The 21,613-nt window shown below is 39.2% G+C and overlaps 2 protein-coding genes across 4 annotated transcripts in view; one reads left to right on the forward strand and one right to left on the reverse strand.

Annotated features, from left to right (window-relative positions):
- Nucleotides 1-5,796: 5,796 nt before the first annotated feature.
- RWDD2B (RWD domain containing 2B) lies at nt 5,797-21,600 on the reverse strand. 3 transcript variants are annotated; one of them, XM_057696463.1, is made up of 6 exons: nt 21,481-21,600; nt 13,616-13,790; nt 9,232-9,458; nt 9,070-9,137; nt 8,583-8,945; nt 5,799-7,983 (listed from the first exon to the last, which is right to left on the reverse strand). In XM_057696463.1, the coding sequence occupies exons 3-6, from the start codon at nt 9,436-9,438 to the stop codon at nt 7,749-7,751; spliced, it is 873 nt and encodes a 290-aa protein (XP_057552446.1). In that variant the 5' UTR covers nt 9,439-9,458; nt 13,616-13,790; nt 21,481-21,600; the 3' UTR covers nt 5,799-7,748. The 3 variants fall into 3 exon arrangements, with proteins under 3 accessions (XP_057552444.1, XP_057552446.1, XP_057552445.1); XM_057696462.1 differs by lacking the exon at nt 21,481-21,600 and adding an exon at nt 18,602-18,750; XM_057696461.1 differs by lacking the exons at nt 13,616-13,790; nt 21,481-21,600 and adding an exon at nt 18,602-18,752 and having other exon boundaries at nt 5,797-7,983.
- Nucleotides 18,806-21,613, forward strand: part of USP16 (ubiquitin specific peptidase 16) — a 31,518-nt gene continuing 28,710 nt past the window's right edge. The window contains exon 1 of the mRNA XM_057696457.1: nt 18,806-19,028. The gene's annotated coding sequence lies outside the window, so the exon portion shown is untranslated. The remainder of the gene's footprint in view (nt 19,029-21,613) is intronic.

Consider the following 21,613-nt stretch of genomic DNA (forward strand, 5'->3'; position numbering starts at 1 on the left):
ATACCAATCTGATAATTGAACTTAATCCTTAGGGGAAAGAGGTGGCAAGAAAAGAGATTAGTGTTGAGTTGCAGCCAAAGGAAATTAAGCCTTCCTTATAAGATTTTATTTTATACAAGAACAATATATTCACATATTATATAATTAAAAATATTTAATCAAGTTGTCTTACATCATCACTTGCACAAATCATAATGTCCTCATTCTTAAGAGTTATATAGTTAGAAAACAGCTTAATGTAAGAAATAGTACTAGATATTAGGCAATTAACTGATAATCTGGGTGTCACATATCATAAATGCTACCTGAGGGGGAGATTAACATCTTCTGGAATAGTCAGAAAGACTTCCTAGATAACAACTTCAGCCCAAAGCTTGGACAAAATTAGGAAGAGCAGAATGTAAGGAAGAATAAACAGGACTAGAGTGGGCAAAGGCAGTGAACTAAGGAATGAGCATGGCCTTTGGAAAGGCCAGTCAAGAAACTTGCCTGACATCTGTGCAGGGACTTTAAAACAACTTGAAGGAAAGGACCAGGGTGATTATCTGCACCCCTGTTTACTAATTGGTTCCTAAATTTTGCCTATTCTCACTTCAAAATATCTCATGATTTCATTTCTTTCTACTCCCTTGACATTGCCCAGATTTCATGACAAGGATCCATACCTCTTGATGTAGACCCTCAAACTATTCCAAACCACACAGATCTCTGATTTTTCTAGAGCACCATTTTATAATTGGTTTGGGCACTCGAAAATATCAGTAGATAGTCACTGTGATGTAACTGTTCCCAGTGCTTGCCTTTTTCAGCTTTACTTAGATAATATTTTAAAGATGAGACCCTCTTAAAGCAGAGTACTCTAAACAGTGCCTACCCAAAGTGGTAACATTATGTCAGTTGTAATCAAAATATCCATAACTCTAATGTAAAAGAGTCTTAATGAAAAAGTTGTAATGAACTTTTGAAACATGATTTAAAAGTTTATCTGGAAGAGTAAAAGAATCAAAAGGATATTTTTAGTAAATAATGAGAGAAATTTGTCCTATCAGATTGTAACATCAATTTTGATGTTATAAAATAACAAGTTCTAAAATAAAATACTTAAAGATAATTATCAAATGCAAAATACATAAAAATACATAAAGTAATTAATACATAAAAATTAAAACATATACCTAGAGGAAAATGGCTACGAAAACTTAGAGTCATAACTAGAGAGGGGATGGGAAGTTACAATAGCTGAGATGTCAAGTCTCAAAAGTAAGTTTGTAACCTATGTACTCTCAAAAGAGTTATCAGTAAGATTTTGTTTTCAGATATCACAAAACTATCTCAAAAGCTCACCTGAAAGAATAACATGAAAGAATAGCTAAAATTATTTTGAAAAGCAGGCATAACAATGATTTCTCCTACTAAACTTTAAAACTCAAGATATGGCCATTACAATCCTAACAGTGTTGTTAGGAATAAACTGAGATAAAATGGCAGGCAGAACCCACATTCAGGCTCTGATAAAAGTGGCATCCCAGACCTCTGAAGAATATGAATTATCCAACAAATATCATTGGAACAACTGCTTACCTTTTGAGAAAATAATTTTAGTACCTACTTCACACAGCACTCTAAAATGAATTGCTGATGACTGAATGTTAAAAATGAAGCCATAAGGGAGGGACTCAAGGGAGGGTGGGGGGGGAGTTGAGGGAGGGAGGGAATACGGGGATATGTGTATAAAAACAGATGATTGAACTTGGTATACCCCCCAAAAAATAATAAATAAAATTAAAATTAAAAAAAAAATGAAGGCATAAGATGTGGCATAGGGATACATAGACATCGGTAAAGTACAAAGAAATATACAGGAACGATAAGTACTTTAGGGTGGGGTTAATACAGGACTGTAATCAGCAAAAGTACACAAGAGGATTTCAACTACACTTGTGTAGTAGAGTGGTAAAGTTTTACTTGTTGGTAAACTTTTCTTAAACTACTTGGTAAGATTATGACTTGTTCATTTGTAAATTCTTTTTATCTTTTTGTATAAGTTAAATATTCACAGTAAGATAAATCGTATGAATGTTACATATCTACTTCACAATAAGATTTTTTAAAACAAAAAAATTACAAGGTTATATAGACACATTTTTAAATTATCCTGCAGTAGGGAAAGCATTCCCAGTCAATGCTCCAAAGACAGAAAACCATAAAGAAAATGATTGATACACTAGGTACATTAATTTGAAAGTTTTTTTTTTCCTATGTCAGAAAAAACAAATAGACAAATTTGGGAAATATCTGCAATATTAACTAGGTGTTAATATGCTTACTGTTAAGAAATTCTTACAAATAAATATTTTAAGGCTGCCCATTTAAGTATAAATAAAGACAAACAGGAAATGCACCACAAAAGAAATATAATTGACCAGTACACATATAAAAAGTATTAGCCCACACTAAAAGTCAACTGAAGATAACATAAAACAATGGAGAATTTTCCATCTATTAAATTGGCAAAATCATAATAGTGTTGGTAAAAATCTACTGCAAAGGAAATTTTAAAGTTTTGCAATTTTCATTTCTCAATCTTCCACAGGTGCAGTTGGCAAGACAAATCCAGAGTTTAAGAGTGAATTTCCACTTCTAGAAATCTAACCAGAAGAGATAATAATGGAAGCTCAGAGCAGCTTTGTTTTTGAAACTAAACCAAACCAAACCAAACCGAAAACATTATGATCTCGTGACCAAAACAGTGAACTGCTGAAATCAATTACCACAGTACACTCAGACAACTGAATACAAGACAGTCTTGAAAATATTATTTAATGTCATGGAAATGTTTACAACCTATTGTTTAATTAAAGAAGGCAGATACAAAGCAGCATGTACAGTATGACTTGTTTTAAAAAAGAAAGACCACAAATGCAAAAATAACACACTAAAAAATAATACGTAAAATGAAAATTTGTCTTCTTGGACACAAGATTATGGGTGAGTTTTATATCCAGTTATTTGTATATTTTCTACAGCGGTGAACTTTTCTAATAAAAATGTATTGCACACATTTATTTACATATATTTTGGGGGCAGGGAAAAGCAAGAGAACAAGTTTACAAAATCCAAAATGCCAAACACACCGGGAAAAAAAAATAGGCCTCCATGTTTTATGAGCAAAATTACTATATTCAATCATCCAAAGCAAAGTATTATTTAGGAACTATTTGAAAATAGATAATTTGAGAATATCTTAAGAACAAAAGTGATGGTCTATCAAAAATTACTTTTTCTAAGAATGATACATTTATAACTGAATCACTTTGCTATAAAGCAGAAGTGAACACAACATTGTAAACCAACTATACTTAAATAAAATAAATTTTTTTAAAAAGGACTCAGGTAAAATAAGAACTTTAGGCCAATAAATTAAAGAATTTTATTTCTGAAAAAAATTACTTTTTCTTATCATATTGGGTTTCATTAAGTTCAGTTATTTACATTAAAGAATCATAAATTAGAACTTCAAAATATCTGAGGAAGACATTATTGAGAACGCAGCTCATTTAAATTTCTCTGAAGCTACTTCAATTTCTTTCAAACAATAAAGTATCGGTTTAAAACCAAATAAAAATATTTTTAATATTAAAAATTTAATATTTCATTTCAGTAATTTCCTGGTTAAAATCCGAGGACACTCTGAAAGGGAATGCTCTTGCACTGTTGGTGGGACTGTGAATTGATACAGCCACTATGGAGAACAGTATGGAGGTTTCTTGCAAAACTAAGAGTAGCTTTAGCATATGACTCAGAAATCCCACTACTGGGCATATACGCAGAGAACACCATAATTCAAAAAGACACATGCACTCCAATGTTCATTGCAGCACTATTTACAATAGCCAGGACATGGAAGCAACCTAAATGACCATCAACAGATGAATGGATAAAGAAGATGTGGTACATACATGCAATGGACTATTACTCAGCTGTAAAAAGCAATGAAGCTGGGACATCTGTAGAGACATAGATGGACATAGAGACTGTCATACAGAGTGAAGTGAGTCAGAAAGGGAAAAACAAATATCGTATATTAACACATATATGCGGAATATAGAAAAATGGTACAAATCAACCGGTATGCAAGGCAGAAATAGAGACAGATGTAGAGAACAAACATATGGACACCAACTGGGGAAAGTGGGGAGGGTTGGGGGGCGGAATGAATTGGGAGATTGGGATACCAAATTGTACACTCTAAATATATACAGTTTATTGTCTGTTAACTGTATGTCAGTAAAACTTCTTAAAAAAAAAAAAAATTCCGGGACTCCCTGGACCTGGAAGGTGCCAGCAGGGTTCCAGAGAGCATCATTCCTCCAATTCTCCCAGCTGTTAGCAACATCCGGGAAATCCCAAGAGAACGCGAATCGATGCCATTTTTCCCCACCAAAAGTTAATTATTTTAAAAAAAAGAAGAAAAAGGGCGCATCTCAGTATCAGAGCAGCAGCTAGGGCTTCAGTATCCCCGCCCGAAGGACGAGGCAGGCCCGCACAACTCCACGCAGGGTCAGAACCATCCCGCCAGATCTAAAACCAGCGTCCCCAGCTGCAGTAACGCTACCAATCCAACTGCCCCCGCGCTCACCACGCCTCCGACCCTCAAGGGCTAGTGCTTCCGGAGCGTGCCGACGAACGCGGGGAGTATGCGTGAAGTGTCGTAGGGCTCTTCCCAGCTGTGCTCGGTGCCTGCCCAGGTGGCGTTGTGGTCCATGCGGGGTGCTGTAGGAGAAGGGCACGGTGTCTGTCAACGCCCCAGCGCACGTCGGAGCTCCTCGGGACCCTGGTGTCCGTAGGTCGCCAGGCACCCGCCTTTCCTACTGGAATCTCCCGTCGCCGGGCCCTGCGGCTCGAAAGGGTCCGTCTTTGATATTTCGTAGGGATGGCAAAGGACGCTATGGCCTACATCCCTGCTCCGACGCGGTGCGGTCAGATTGCCAGATTGTGCATAGTGCCCCTTTGCAGAATTTTTGTGGGCTCAGTTTGTACTCAGTAGTTGTAATCATTGTTTCCGGAGACGGGGGACTGGCAGAAATAATGTACGTTCACCTGTCCTTGTATGCTATTAACTTGACTGCCTTGCAGTTTAAATGGAATTTTACGAATGATAGATTCTGTTGGGTTTCCCTGATATACAACTTTCTTAAAAAAAAAAAAATCTGTCAGTTATTTTTATATAAATGCCGAAAGTAATCATCAGTTCTTCATGGCAGCAGATGCAGTATTTTTTTAATGCAGTTTATCAAATTAATGTGCAGATAGTAGACTAGCTTTGAATTTTTAATCCAAGCTGAACTAGTTTTATTTGTGGGAATAATTTCAGAATTTTAAAATTTTGTTTTGTTTTACTTGACTCAAGAATACTATTGTACAGAAATTATAATTATAATAATATTATTATTTTGGCCATGCTGCCTGGCCTGTGGTATTTTAGTTGCTGGACCAGAGATTGAACCTGGGCCCTCGGCAATGAAAGTACCTGGAGTCCTAATCACTGGACTGCCAGGGAATTCCCAGGAATTATTTTTACAAATAAAAATGGACATGTAGGCAATGTTTCCTGCCCACATTCTTGCTTTCTAGATATCTTTTAACTTTTAAACGTAATTTGATTTGGGACTAAGAGTTTCTTTTAAGGATTTATCATTATTTCTTTATAGATGACTCCAGTTCAAGATATTTTTTTTCAGATAAATACATTGAAAAATTGTCATTGTGAAATAAACATGCAATCATACTGAACAGTTTTACATTTAAGGATGTTTATATATGAAGTACATAATCATTGGTAAATGTCTGAGAAAGCTATATTGTGTATACCTCTAACATTAAACTGTAGTTTCTTACGGCTTTTATTGTGTCTCTTACATTATAAAATGTAGCCAGGACCATCTAACTTGCTGTTTTCTTTTTTGATGATGATAGTTCCATACATTTTCAAAAAATTTACTAATCATGAGGTTGGAAAATCTGTACTGCCCTTGGTCACTGTTAATAGTCCAATCTTTAAAGTTGACAGGTCTGTCTCAGAAGAAAATTACAAAGCTACATTATTGCAGTCTATGTTTTTATATTACACTTGAGATCTATATATTTATACAGAACAATGTGTTTTTTATTAAAATAATGTACAAAGACTAAAAATGTTTTAGCAATTTAGTCCTGCTTAAAGTATCACAAACATCATCTGGCCCCTTTGGTGGTCTCTAGGGATGTCAGTCTCATGCTCTGTGGGGTATTTCATCCAAATCTGGAAGTGGCTGGTGGCAGTCAGAAGCTAAATATACAGCTGGTCCATATTTCCAGGGCAACTGACAGGGCACTGGGGAGGTAGGCGGCAGAGAGGGAATCTGAGGAGGCACGTAAGATTTGCAGCCAATATAGGCTATGAATACCATTTGAATTCTTATTTGTGTTTATATTTAGGATCTATCCACATTGCCTAGTTAATTCTACTTTATTCCTTTTGATTTTTACTTAGTATTGGAAAATACACTTAGTGATGGGCACATAGGTTGCCTCCAACTTTTTACTAAGATAAACAATGCATTGTGTGACCCGCCCCCCCCTCCAATTTCTTTATCCAAGTCTGAATCTTCAAGGAATACCCAACACACAGTACCAACCTGAGTGCTAGCAATTAGTAAATATTTAATAAGAACTTCTGCAACTGATTTATGGAGGGCCTCAAAAACCAGGTAGTGTGTTTATTTGACTCTAGATTAATTTGCTGAAAGTAAATTTACAGAAAGCCACTTCCAGAATGAAAAATTTGTCAAAATCCAATTTGTCAAAAGCAAATGCTCTAGATGACCAATTTGATGAATAGTTGAGGCCTATTAAAAAGTATGAGCTCTGCTCGTGCTTCAAAGCCTTCTGTGAGGTGAGCCAAAGACCAGGGGCTGAGCATAAGTATACAAAAATCTCTGTTTAAGAAAAATTTCACCCATCTTTGTATCAAATGGCTGGGGCAGATGTAAAACTAATGCTTTGAAAAGATTTGGCAAACTAACTTTCAAGGGCTAGTAACATGTACAGACATATAAATAAAACTGGTTTTGTTTCATAATAGCTATCTAGAGATAGGCAGCGGCTAGTGTTGGATCGGTAGCTCAACAACGTGAAGACTGGCATCTCTGTGGCCCTCCTGACCCTTACTTCCTCGAGAGGACTATTGCAGCTCCAGTCATCACTTTGGTGTTTGTGACAGAAAGAGAGGGAAGAGGTGCCCTGGCTGCATCTATCATTTTTAATCAGAAAAGCAAAACTTTTCCCAAAGGTACCCTGGCCAAAACTGTGTCCCCAGGCCACCCTAGATGCAAGAGAGCCTAAGAGAGTGAGCATTTAGCTCTTCCAGGTTCTTTAGTGGAGGCAGATAAAGGGGAAGAGGGTTGAGAATGGGTGGCAAGCTGGACTACCAACATTATCATCCTCAAATATAATTAACTTCTCTTTCAAAATAAGTAGTTTATATGTCAAGAAATGTCTTCAACAATTTTAAGATTATAATTTAAAACAGTTCTGCATTCAATCATGACATATTTTTAAGAGATGTACTTCATCTATACTACTTTTCCTCTTTTTTTTTTTCCCCTAACATTCTAGAACGGGGCTAGAAAATTACTTAATCTTTCAAGAAGAGTGGGGAACAAGTCAAAAGACCAACAGTGGCAAAATGCTGTCAACTACTCCTCTGCTCACTGTCCTTCCACACCAAAGAACACCTGAAAAACATCCCCACATCCTTTGCCATTTAAAAACTGATACAGCTGACCAAAGTCCATGTGGTTTCCTCTGGCTCCATTAACACTGAATACTTTTTCTTCAAAAACTGAAAATTTTCTTCGTCTTTCCATTTCCTCATTTGTACCATCGAAAGAAATGTCTTCTCGATGGCGAATTAAAATTCTCTTCCAGTTTAATTTTCTGAGTCTGAAAAGAAATTTTCAGAGTAGAAATTTTGAAAATGTGTATTCTAAAGCACTGAAAATAGAAGTTATAAAACAGATTTATCAGTGCTTTTCTTAGAAGTAAAGAAATCTACTTTTATCTCACATGGATTTTATTTTAATCAAATATGATTCTGGTTATAATCCCATCCCCAAACTTATTTATTGCCATTATCACTGCCTTGTATTAGCATTTTAGAAATGTGGAAATTGCTGAATCTCGACCTCCCGAAGGGACTTCTCAGAAACTCATTTAGGATATCAGTAGTAGAGAAATGAGAAGATTAGAAATCCCCTTGTTTCACAGGATACACACAACTTACAGCATCACTAAGATGAGGGAAGAATCAGACCCACAGAAATGGTGGGGACATTAGAGAGTATCTTGGACAGGAGTTCAATTTAACATCTATCTACAGAACATCTTCTTTGTGCCCTGTATCAGGTGAGGGGAGTGATGCTGACCATATGTGAGTGCTGTTTTAGACTGAATCCCATAAGATACAACTGATTTCCACATCTCTAGTATCATGTTTAGTATTAAAATTATTGACAAGGCATACAAAAGTTGTGAAAGCCAACCTTGACCAGAATTCTTCACAGGCACTTTGTGGACCTTCCACACAAACAACACCAGGTTTCCCAGGCATGCTAAACCCAGATAGGGAAAGCTCCTTTGCCCACTCTAGAATATTCTTTCTTTTGTATTTGTTGTAGATGTGATGGCTGTAGATCCAGAGTCTTGTGAGAATGAGGTCAACTGGCTGGACTGTACTTCCTGGAGCAGGGGAAGGTGTGGTGTCTTTGTTGACATAGACTGAAGCGTGTTCTCTAATCCACTCTGTGGCATTCAATATACAGACATCTCCGAGGCAATTCTTTTGCAAGTATGCTGTCAGATCTGTATTCAGCTGAGCCTGCTGGGATCTATTTAATAGTACTGATCTGATGGAAAAGATACAGGGTTAAAAATTGAATCAGTTTTCTTGGAAGAGGAAACAAACTTGAGAATTGCTTTTATTCACAGATTAGTTTTGGCCTCTAAAGTTGGCCAGTTTCTGTAACATACCTGACAATAATTTCAGGCAGAACTGCAGGGTATTTAAAGGGAAGAACACAGGCCAGAGAAAACATCACCTGATTAAAAAAAAGAGAGAGAGAGAAAAAATGCCCTAAGTGCCGTTTAAAGTTGAGACATGTTTTAACGCTTCCGAAAGTAAAATTGAATTACCGTTGCTTCCTCAGATATGTCCAGGTTCATATTGATAGTAAAGTAAACTTTTGAAGATCGTCCTTCCATTGTCCTCTTTTCAATACAATCTTTCAGTTCTGCTAAAGCCAGCTGGTCATGCACTATAAGCTCGTTCTCACCAGGGAACATACTGGCCAGCAGGTCTAACTCAGAGAGTTGGGCCTCTGCCTGTTCAATCTCAATCATTTTTGGATACCTGTAGGTTTCTAAGAAGGTAAGGATAAGAGAGACATATACAAGTATTATACAATCTTGGGAGAACTCAATATGGGTACTTACTGAATTCGGGTACTTATCAAAAATTTGATTTCTTCATCAGATATGAAAATCAGAGTACCTTCTGGTTATTCTACTTTCAGATGTAATATGCTAAGGATCCAAACGACGGGACAATCCAATAAGAACCATAAAACTCTCATAATAACCAGGAACCAAATTCCTCTGTATCTAGACAGTTGATGTGACATCTTGAGCTGCCACAATGAAGTAAACTAATTACATTGAAGTAAACTAATTATGTAGTCAAAAGCCATATCAATGATATAACAAGGAGAGAGGCTCTGATTGGTTACCTTGGAAACTTAGAATGAAAAGAATAAGTAAGAGTTAGTTATGTGAATGGTTAATTTTTCTCTCAACTTAAAATTCATTAGTTTTTAAAAAGAAGAATGTGAAAAAGAGAAAATAAAGGCTAATTATCCCACAGCTCAAGTAACCCATGTTAACATTAAAAAAAAAAAGTACAAGATTATAAAATCCAAATGACAGGACCACCCTGGTGGTGCAGTGGTTAAGAATCCACCTGCCAATGCAGGGGACACGGGTTCGATCCCTGGTCCGGGAAGATTCCACATGCCGGAGCAGCTAAGCCCCTGTGCGCCACAACTACTGAGCCTGCGCTCTAAAGCCCACAAGCCACAACACTGAAGCCTGTGTGCTCTAACGCCTGTGTGTCACAATTACTGAAGTCCATGCACCTAGAGCCTGTGCACCACAGCAAGAGAAGCCACTACACCAAGAAGCCCGCACACCGTAATGAAGACCCAACGCAGCCAAAATTTAAAAAAAATAATAAATCTTAAAAAAAATATGATCTTAAATTTTTCTCCTACATACATTTAGAACAAATGTTATAATTTTTGATTCAGCCATCAAATATGTAGAAAACTCAGAAAAAATCCATTTTGTCCATTTATATTTTTGCTCAGTCATGATATTTCTTCCATAATTCCTTTATTGTTTCTTTTATGTTTAGAAAACTTACTTTAGCCATTCTTTTAGGGTAAGTCTTCTAGTTATAAATTCTCTTAGCTTTCCTTTATCATAGAATGTCTTGATTTCTCCTTTATTCCTGAAGTATATTTTCACCAGATATAAGTATTCTGGGATTATAGTACTTTACTTTCAGCATTTGAGAAGTATTATGCTTCTTCCTTCTGGTCTCCATAGTTTCTGATGGAAAGTACTCTCTTATTTTAATTGTTTACTCTTACAGCTAAGGTTCATTTTGCTCTTGGTGCTGTCAGGATTTTTTTCTTTTAGTTTTTGGAAGTTTGACTATGATGCATCTTTTAATTAATTAATTTACTGCATTGGGTTTTCGTTGCTGCGTGCTGGCTTTCTCCAGCTGCAGCAAGTGGGGATTACTCTTGGTTGCGGTGCGCGGGCTTCTCATTGCAGTGGCTTCTCTCGTTGTGGAGCATGGGCTCTAGGCGTGGGCTTCAGTAGTTATGGCACTTGGGCTCAGTAGTTGTGCCTCAATGGGCTCTAGAGCCCAGGCTTAGTAGTTGTGGCACTTGGGCTTAGTTGCTCCACAGCATGTGGGATCTTCCCAGACCAGGGATTGAACCCATGTCCTCTTCATTGGCAGATTCTTAACCACTTTGCCACCAGGGAAGTCTGACTATGATGTGTCTTGATGTGGATTTCTTTGGGTTCATCTTGTTTGACATCTTGAATCTGTTTATACCTTTTGACAAATTTGGGGAATTTTCAGCCGTTATTTCTTCAATTACTTTTCCAGTTCTGCTCTCTTTCTACTCTCCTTCTGGGATGACATGAATGTCAGATCTTTTATTATAGTCTCACATGTCCCTAAAACTCTATTTATTTTTGGTCTATTTTCTCTCTGTTATTCCAATTATTGTTGTAACTTCCAGTTTACTGATTCTTTCCTTTGCTCCTTTCCTTCTGGTGTTGTCTATCTACTGTGTTTTTAATTTTGGTTGTTGTATTTTTCATTTCTAACATTTCCATTTAGTTTTTCTTTAGATCTTCTGTTTCTCTACTGAGACTATTTTTTTTCATTTGCTTCAAGGGTGTTTGCAATTGCTCACTGAAAATTTTTATGATAGGGATTTAAAAATCTTTGTCAGATAATTCTACCATCTCTGTCATTCTGGCATTGGTATCTATTGATTTTCTTTTTTCATTTAGTTTGAGATCTTCATTGTTCTTGGTATGATGAGTGATTCTGATTGAAACTTGGACATTTGGGGTATTATGAGACTCTGGATATTACTTAAATCTTCCATTTTAGCATGCTTTTTCTGGTAATGCTCCAGGAAGGGAAGAGGTAGGTGGGTGCTGCTTCATCACTACCAAGTGTGGTAGAAATCCAGGTTCCCTACTCAGCTTTTATTGACATCTAAGGTGAGTGGGGGAGTAGAGAGAGCTCTTCATTACTGCTGGGAGAGGATGGGAGTTCTAGTGCCACTGTAGGCGCTAAGGATACCTCCCTGGCTGTGAGGAATAGGAGTGCCTCATTACTGCTCCCTAGAAGGCCTCCACTGACACTCCACTGACACTGTAGTGCGGTGCTTGTTACTGCCTAGCAGGGAGGAAAGTTCTGGGGGTCCCAACTCATACATTTCTGACAGCTTTCTGACAAGGGGTGGGCATTAGGTGCTTATTATAGCTCAGTGGAGATGGAATCTAGGCTCCCTTTGCTGGTGTGAGTGGAGGAGAGGCCACAGTGTTTTCATGGGATCTGCCTGGTATACAGTATTTATTATTTAAATGTTTTCTGTCTTGCTAGACTGTACTTTTCTTGATACTTTATTAGAGAGAGCAAGCTTTCGTTAGGGCTTAATTTTTTTTTTTGGTTGGTACCCTTGGTATTTCTGGGTTGCTGCTTCTTCAGTGTCAAATATGGGATATTTGAGGCAAAAAAGAATACCCAGGGGAGTGACCACCATGTCCTTCCTTGGGTCCCAAGGTCCTTAGCTGATCTGCTTTCTTCTCTCCACCTTTCAGAGTCTTCTTGTGTTTGATATATATTTTATATATACAATTCTTTTGGGGAAGAATAGGAAAAATATTCCATTGTCCTGAAATATTTTAAATTTATCAAGTTGGCGTTAAAAAAAGAAAGAAAAAAGAAAAAGGGGGAAAAGTTGCTATAAGGAAAGCTGATCTAAAAATTCCAATTCTGTGAAGCTGACCTAAAGAAAAAATTAGTACATAAAAACGTGTTTCTAAGGATGGTTATTGTTTACTGTTTATAATAAGAAAAAAATCAGAAATGACTTAAATGTTCAGCAATAGAAGACTAGTTAAATAAATATACAAGCATACCTTGGAGATATTGCAGGTTTGGTTCCAGACCACCATAATCAAGTATCACAATAAAGTGTCATAGAAATTTTTTGATTTCCCAGTGCATATAAAAGTTATGTTTACACTATACTGTAGTCTTTTAAGTGTGCAATAGCATTATGTTTAAAAAAAAACAATGTATATACCTCAATCATAATCTTTTTGCAATAATAACATCAAAGATCACTGATCACAGGTCACTATAACAAATACAATAATAATAAAAAGACTGAAATATTGTGAGAATTACCAAAATATGACAGAGAGACACAAAGTGAGTGAATGCTGTTGGAAAAATGGCACCAAGAGATGTACTCAAGGGTTGCCATAAACCTTCAACGTGTAGTAAACAGCATCTGCAAAGTGCAATAAAGTAAGGTATGCCCATGTACCCCAACAGTAGAATATTACGAGGTAATTTTAAAAAGATATTGACATTGATGTTCATGATATATGGTTACCTAAAATAGTAGATTGTAGAATATAAATAATCTTAATCAATCAATAATAATCTTAATATTCATTCTTATACCGTCACACATCCTGGAAAAAAAATCACGAAGAGAATTTACCCTGTTAACAGCTGGCTAAATGTGGGTAGAGGGACGAAGGGAAGGATTTTCGCTTTTTAATTTGTGTCCTTCTATATTGTTTGAAGTTTCATGATTAACATGTAGTACTACTAAATTCACCAGAAAAAAAAAAGGGTTATACTTCTGAATGGAAAAGAGCTCAGTCTCACTGCTGCAGAGGACACATGGCTTACCTGCTCAATGAGAATTTACTCTGTGAGATCAAACACCATTATTTCAGTTGATGGTGTCTTCATGGAATTCCTTCTCATCTTTGGTAAAGGTTTATTGAGCAGATATTATATGTAGAGCTTCATCCTTCATTCCTTCTTGGAACCTTCTGTTTATTTCAAAGATTGGGACTTATATCTAATAAAATATAGAACAATGAAGGTAAAAAGGCCAAATGTTAAGTGACCAGTATAGGTATTATCATGAGGATTAAAATGAGGGCATGATCAATGAAACGGGTCACCTGGAAAGATTTGAGGAAGGTGGCAGAATTTGAGTGGAGCCTTGAAGGAAGGGTAAGACTTAGACAAGGGAGGAGGAGGCATGGTGAGGAAAGAGAACGGTGTGCAAGACAGGAAAGCACAAGAAAAACAGCATAGACCTGAACCTGTCCCTTCTTCACAAGCCCAACTACCAAGGTCTAATTCAGGGACTCATCATTTATAATATTTCTTCTTGTGCTGGCTACTTTCTGTTTGTCCTCTAAATCCCTTCTTGATCCTCCTTGGACTCTGGACAGCTGACCTCTACAGCCTATAGCACCCAAGTCTTCTGCCTTTCTTGTGACTGGGTTTAGCCAGTGCTCTGGCAGGAAGTGGGAGGATGGGAGGAGAAAGTGGCCAGGGTATTTCTTCACTACTCCTTCCCTACTGTGGTGGGATTCTGACAATGGCTGTGACCCCCTATGACCAAGCTTCTGCAGGCCTAGGGATAGTCATGGTTCCTTTAAACCTGGCCACACCTCTGTAAATAGCCCCTTTATTAAACAACCTCTTTAAAGTTTCAAAGTTGAGTGTGTATCTATCTTCTTCCAGAACCTTGAATCCTCTTACCTGGCCTCTGCCTCTAATATGTCTCCATCAACCATCAACTCACACTCCACATTGTCATTATACTGATTGTATGCAGTATCTAATAGAACTATACTGAGACAAGTAAGAGGGCGCCAACTGTCTATTAGGGAAAAGTTTACATAATTGGTGATTGGGCAACAGTGTTGTGGTCTGGGAGGATGGGGTGAGGGTGTGTTAGGTTCCTGGGGGAAAGGCATACTGGATGATGACCTCGACAGCTGCCCAACAGAGTTGAGAAAGCCTGGGACCTGGGACCCTTTGCTGCAGTGCTTGCACCTGGACAAACGTCTCCAGCAGCAAAATACAAAGAAACTATAAGGGGCTAAAAATGACTGCATACAGGCACAGTTGGGGCAAATTATGAACAGCAATATACAAAAAGACCCAAAACCCACACTGTACCACCAATGGGGTGGGCAGGTCACCTGAGCCCTCTGGGCTGACCCCTGGATGCACCCCTATCCTCACCCCACATAAGGAACCAACTAGCCCCTACCCACCCCCCCGGCCCCCCGGGAGTCAGCAAGGGAAACTGTTACTTGTTTTCACTCCCTCCTGCTGCAGCAGGGGCTCCAATAGAGCCCTACATGAATTTCTTGTCTGGCCTCTTATCAATTTCTATTGATTAAGGAGGCCAAGAACCCTGGTCGGCAACAGAGTGAATTTATCCCAGTTCACTGTCTGGCTGTTAGGTTCGTAGACACAGTATCATAAAATGCCAGCACATTGAGAGTGGATCCAATTCCCAAAGGCTGCCTTGCATGATCCATTATAAACCCTCTAAGAACATGTCTATTTATTCAAGTCTTCTTTATTTCATCCAATATAGTTGGGTCATTTCTTTAATATCAGAGAATGGTATTTGGTCAACAATTTAACTAGTTCACTGTATGGTGCTTTTAAAGAGCAAAAAAAGTTCTTCCACTTAAAAAGAAATGCAAACTACTCACAGGTGTCAGATCAGTAGCTGCAATGGGTCCCGTCAAAAACACACCAAAAATTATGAGAATGATTACTGTGGTGGGGTGTTGACTTCTTTATGATTAATTGGAAACAAATGAGGAAAATTTGAAGCACTTTTGCACACATTAGGTAGTCTCCACAGAACAGAGTATAAACCAATGCCAACACCACCTAAGCATTCCCAATCTCTGTAGTTTTCAACTCATGTCCTTAAAGCACCTTACCAGGGTGTCAATGCCATGCTGGGAAAAAAAATTACATAAAGCATTGTGTGCTTAAATAAGTTCTTGAAATGCTGAATGACACAAAGTTCAATAGGTTTCTTTAGGGTGACCATGGGTCATCTTATTGTCCTGACTGATTTAGTATTTTTTTAAAAATAAATTTATTTATTGGCTGCATCGGGTCTTCATTGATGCCCACCGGCTTTCTCTAGTTGCGGACAGTGGGGGCTACTCTTTGTTGTGCAGGCTTCTCATTGTGGTGGCTTCTCTTGTTGCAGAGCATAGACTCTTGGCGCGTGGTCTTCAGTAGTTGCAGCACATGGGCTCAATAGTTGTGGCTTATGGGCTCTAGAGCACAGGCTCAGTAGCTGTGGTGCATGGGCTTAGTTCCGTGGCATGTGGGATCTTCCTGGACCAGGGACTGACGCAAGTCCCTTGCATTGGCAGACGGATTCTTAACCACTGCACCACCAGGGAAGTCCCAGACTGGTTTAGTATTTATCCTAGACAAAAGTGACTCCATCTGGACAATAACTTTTTTTTTTGGCCGCATCTCGCTGCATGCGAAACTTCCCCAGCCAGGGAGTGAACATGTGTCCCCTGCATTGGAAGTGGGGAGTCTTAACCACTGGACCGCCAGAAAAGTCCAGCACAATAAATTATACAGCACACGTTTTGTGTGTGGTTTCTCAGAGTCTTTATTGTTAGATGCCAATATGCACCATGAATTTCTAAGAAGAGGATTTAGTACGTATAGTATCCCAAACCTATCTGACCCTCAAACATTTTTTGCAGACCTAATGATATTAGCTCTTCTCTACAGTTGGAGCTGCACACACTTCCCTCCTTTAAACATAATGTTTCCTTTACTCTCTAGTGACTTCATATATTTTTATATCCTACTATTTTCACTTGACATCCTAACTTAAGCATTTGCTTGGTTATTAAAAATATTTTAATAAATATTTAAAATTTCTGGATTATTGGAATTCCGTATCTTTTCTAGTTGTGTTGGATTTGAGGAAACTAGGAAACAACTTGTTAGATGGTTATGAGAGAAGGTGAATTTACTTTTTTTATGATTGTGGTTTAAGTATGTACTCTGTTAGCAGACTGCCTAGGTGCAACTCCTGGCTCTGCTACTTACCAGCTGTGTGACCTTAGGCAGGTGGCTTAATTTTCTGTGCCTCAGTCTTCCCATCTCCAGAATGGGAATGACAGAGGCCTGTGAGGATTAGATGAGGATGTGTGGAAAGTGCTTAAAATAGTGCCTGGTAACAGATTAACTGCCATAAAGTACTTGCTATTATTATTATTATTATTTTCATTCAACAAATGTTTCTTGAGTGCCTACTGTGTGTCAAGCAATAAGACTATAACAATGGACAAAAGTAACAAAAAAAATCTCTGTTGTCAGAGATTTAATCTAGTGGGAGAAGACTATGAACAACAAAACCCACACATATATGTATGTCCAGAGAAAAACTGCTATGAAGAAGATAAAGAAGATAAGGCACAAGTTGTGTGTGTGTGGGGGGGTGGTCCAATTTTACATGGGGTGGTCAGGGACGGCCTCTCTGCTAAGATGACTGCAGGGAAGAGAGTTGAAGGTACTGAAGAAGAAAGCCATGTGTTTAAGTGAGCAAAAAGTTTTCTAGGCAAAAGGAACAGCATGTCCAAAGTCCATGAAGCAGAATGGTGCTACACCAGGTGGCTGGAGCAGAGTGAGACAGGGCCAGGGTTTTAGGAGACGAGGATAGAGAGGAAATCTGGGGCAGCTTATGTTAGAACTCATAGGGAATGGTTAGGATTTGCGATTTTATCCCGACTGATATGGAAGGCCACTGGAAGGGTTTGACTTACTTAAGAAGAGGCCCACACACCACTGGGGAAAAGGGTAGGGGAACAAATATGGAAGCAGGGTTACCAGGTAGGCACTACAACCATAGAAGGATAGGTGATGGGGGCTTGGATTAGGGTAAGATGGTGAAGGTGGTGAGCTACTGTTCATGTTCGGGACATATTAAACGTGAAACCAACAGGATCATTGATGAGTTATATGTGATATGTAAGAATATCTCTAAGGCTTTAAGAAACTGGAAAAATGGATCTGCCATTTACTTAAATGGGGAAGACTGACGAAATCCGAAGTTTGGTTTTAGACATACCAGGTAATGAAGGGCCTATGAAGACACCTATTAAGCAGAGACGTCCAGCAGACAGTTGGATGTACAATTATGACGTCTGTAAGAGATCCGGCCGAAGATATAACTTAGGGAGTAATCAACATTTATTTAAAAGGCACGTTTGTTTATAGTCAGTCAGGGAGCGAGTGAATTTGGGAGGAGGCATCATTGAGTTTGGAGGTCTGGAAGATGATATGGAACCAGCAAAGTTTGGGACTAAGCGACCCCATGGGTGGACAACTACGGGAGTGATGTCACAAGTAAGTGATTTGTCAAATTATTTTCGTAGATGAAATTTCAGTCCCGGAAACACCTTTAAGAGAATTTTCTGACTCAAGATTTTAGTGAGTGCTTTAAGAATGCAGAATGAAACGAGTTTCCTGATTGGAATCCTTCTTTTTCCTCCCTTTTTCTTTTTTTTTTTTTTAAGCGCGGAGCAGGTCTCGCTGCCCAAGGCCTAACAGTCTCAAAGTTGCCAGGGCCGTTACCGACGCCACATACGCAGGCGTCCTCGCCTCTAACGACTGACTGACCAGGCCCTGGGCTAGGGGGTTGAAGGGTGGGCGGGGCCAGGAAACTCCGAAACCATAACTAGCCAATGGGATGTGAGCAACTGGAGGGAAGGTGGTGCCATCAGGTCGCCTAGTTTCCGGGAGGTGGAAAGGGCCGTTGCAGAGCGTGAACCCCCAGTCCCACTCAGCACCAGTGGACAGGAGACTCACCTCGAGCCATGGACCCCCTCGGTGCTGTAACCCCGAGCTTCCTGGCTGCACCGACAGCTCAATTCTCATCCGGAGGGAGCCTCAGAATCCTAAGACTAGGAAGCCGGAACCCTACAAACCGCTCTGGCCAGGCGGCCTGCGGAAAGTGAGACCTCGCCCTCCCAGGCTGGCGCGTGCGCACTCGCAGGCCCGCGCTTCCCGGAAGCCCGAGCAGAGACGGCTGGGATTCCTAGCCCCAACTTCGTTATTCTCAGGAGCGGAGTTTTTGTTATACCCGATGAGCGTTTCCCGGCTGCTGCCACTGTCAGTGAGAAGCAAAGCTGGCAAGTTTCCTGGGTCATTAAATGACCATTAAAGTACTGCTCCTCAAATTTGAACTTGTGGTGGAATCTTTCGGGAATCTTGGTATAATGCATATCGGGATTCGGTAGGTAGCGGTGGGGTCTCACATTTTGCGTTCCTAAGATCTGCCCAAGCAGTAACGATCCTCCTGCTCCCTGAACGACGCTGAGTAGCAAGGCAATAGGAGCAGGCGAGCGTGGATGCTGGCCTTGGCGACCTTAGGAAGGACACTGTGCATGCACAGAAATTTATCTCCAACAGGAGAGTAATTAAAATGTTTTTCTCCAAGAACTAAATATACACATTTTTTCCTTTACGTTATATATTCATTGCAGAAATCTTATAAGATTTGTTACCTGATGATCATTGATGTCAGGTACTACTGAAACTGGTAGCTGGCAATTGGGGGCTCCTTTATGTCTCATGTCAGAAAGAATTCAGCGAGAGGCAAAGTTATAGATAATTTATTAGAATAGGACGCTTGTGAGGCTTACAGGCGGGCAGGCGAGCATTGTGCTGCCCCGAGTACTTAGTGGGTTACATTTTTATAATCAAAGGAAAAGTGGGGCAAAGGAAAAGACCACCTTCTTCCTTATTCTTGAGTAGAGGTCATGTTTCCATCATCAGCTCCTCTTCCAGGTTGGACAGGGGAGTTTTCTTGTCCCTACATTGTCAAGCTGGGACTGTCATGGCACTATGGAAAAATTATTTTAGGTCTCACTAGGAGGGCCTTTCACTTTGAAATGTCACCCTTCTATAAATTGTTTTTTATGTGTGCAGAGAGCATGTCCTAGGGGTCATTAACTTACTGAGCTCACTGGGCAGAATGTGGGTCTCATGCCACGAATGTTTTATTGTTTGGAGGCACATCTCATGCTTCTGTTGCATGGTTTTATTGCTAAACAAGGCTGCTTGGTTTTGTGGTTAGGCAAACCTGCTTTTGTGAATGATCATTAACTTACTGCACTCTCCTAAAGCTTCCTAAAGTTCCCTCTCTATCTACAATCCCCCAATGGGATTACTGAGCTATTTGATGATCCTACTCTGTCTCTATCAGTTTTTTCTTTTGAAGTAAAAATGAAATGCACATCTTAAATGTACATTTGCTGAGTTTTGACAAATGCATACACCTTTGTAACTCAAAGCCTATTAAGATATAGAACATTACCAGCACCCCAGAAAATTCCTTCATGAGCCTTCCCAGTCTGTCCCCACACAACCCAAGAAGCAAACACTACTCTGATTTTTTCCCCACTGTAATTAGTTTTGCCTGTTCTAAAACTTCACACGGATGGCATTATACAGTAGGTACTTCTGTGTTAGGCTTCTTTCAGTAATTTTAAAGATTCATCCATGTTCTTTGTGTGTATCAGTAGTTTCTTCTTATTGCTTAGTTGTATTCCACTCTGACTATATCACAGTGCTTCCAGTCCTCCTTTGATGCAGACGTGGGCTGTTTGCAGTTTTTTGACTATGAGTAAGGCTGCTATGAATATTCTTGTACAAGCATTTCTCATGACTGTATTTCTTCAATAAGTATTTACTGAGCACCATGTTCCAAACATTTCTAGGTACTAGAGATAGAGCCATGAACAAGACAAAAGCTGTCCCATCTCTCAAAGAGCTTATGTTTGCTTGTTTCTGTGTATCTATTGGGGCAGGGGGAGGAGGTAAATTTACAGGTAACTATGAAAGAAAAATACCAGTTACTGATAATTGCTGGTGGATAAGTAAAATAAGGTGATGTGAGTGATCGGGCAGCTATGTTACCTAGGTTGTTCAGCCAATTTCTTTGTGAGAAAGTGACTTTTAAAGTGTAAGCAAAATTGCACTAAGATGAAAAGGGAACAGCATTCTAGGAAGAGGAAGCAGGTGGTAGCAGGTGGTACAATGGCCCTAAGGCTGTTTTAGGAAAAAAAAAAAAGCCTATGTGCTGAATGAAGAAAACTTAAAAATATGTCAGCAGTAAACAGTAGGAGAGCCAGTTTCCCCCCAAATTTAACCATCATTAATTACTCTGGCCGACTCGACAGATTAGGATGCCACTTTCTTAATCTACTTTTATCAGATTACAAATAAGGATGAGTATTTCTTCATATCATGTTCTTTTACTGTGAATTACCTGTTTACATCCCTTGCCTGCTTTTCTGTTGGCACCTGCATCTTTTTTTCCTACCGATTATTGTGTCTTCCGCACAAGACAACTCCAGGGGGATGAGGCCTATGTTTATTTCACTTTACAGAGGGCTTGGCACTTACTTATTTCTAACGAGTAAATTGTAAATATTTGTAAATTTTAATCTCCGTCGCCAAGGTTACTTCAAGACTATTTACATACTCAACTTTAGATGTCGACTGGACAGAATTAGGGAAAAAGCGCGAAATTTAAATGCCCCCCTCTTAGCCAGCCTTCAAATGTGACGTGTTTGAGTAAGGTAACCCTCCAGGAGACTCCAAATGTCTGACCACCACCAGGTACCCACACTTTAGAAGTATTTAAATAACCCCGTAGTCACACGCGAGCGGGAAAAACTCACAGCCAGCCAGACTTCCAGAGGCCGCCGGGTTTAGACTTCCGGCGGGAGCCCCACGCAGGCGCTGATTAACTGGAGTTAGTGCCGCTGCACCCTCGGGCCAAAGCCACTTCCCATAATGCCGCGTACCGGAAGT

The sequence above is a fragment of the Hippopotamus amphibius genome, chromosome 10, assembly GCF_030028045.1.
Source record: "Hippopotamus amphibius kiboko isolate mHipAmp2 chromosome 10, mHipAmp2.hap2, whole genome shotgun sequence".
Classification (NCBI taxonomy): Eukaryota; Metazoa; Chordata; class Mammalia; order Artiodactyla; family Hippopotamidae; genus Hippopotamus; species Hippopotamus amphibius.

Excerpts from the sequence above, each read along its gene's own strand:
- RWDD2B (XM_057696461.1), bottom strand. Across the intron at positions 8,946-9,069 it reads CTGCCTGAAATTATTGTCAG|ATCAGTACTATTAAATAGAT; the intron begins GTATGTTACAGA and ends CTTTTCCATCAG. Across the intron at positions 7,984-8,582 it reads TGTGAAGAATTCTGGTCAAG|ACTCAGAAAATTAAACTGGA; the intron begins GTTGGCTTTCAC and ends ATTTCTTTTCAG.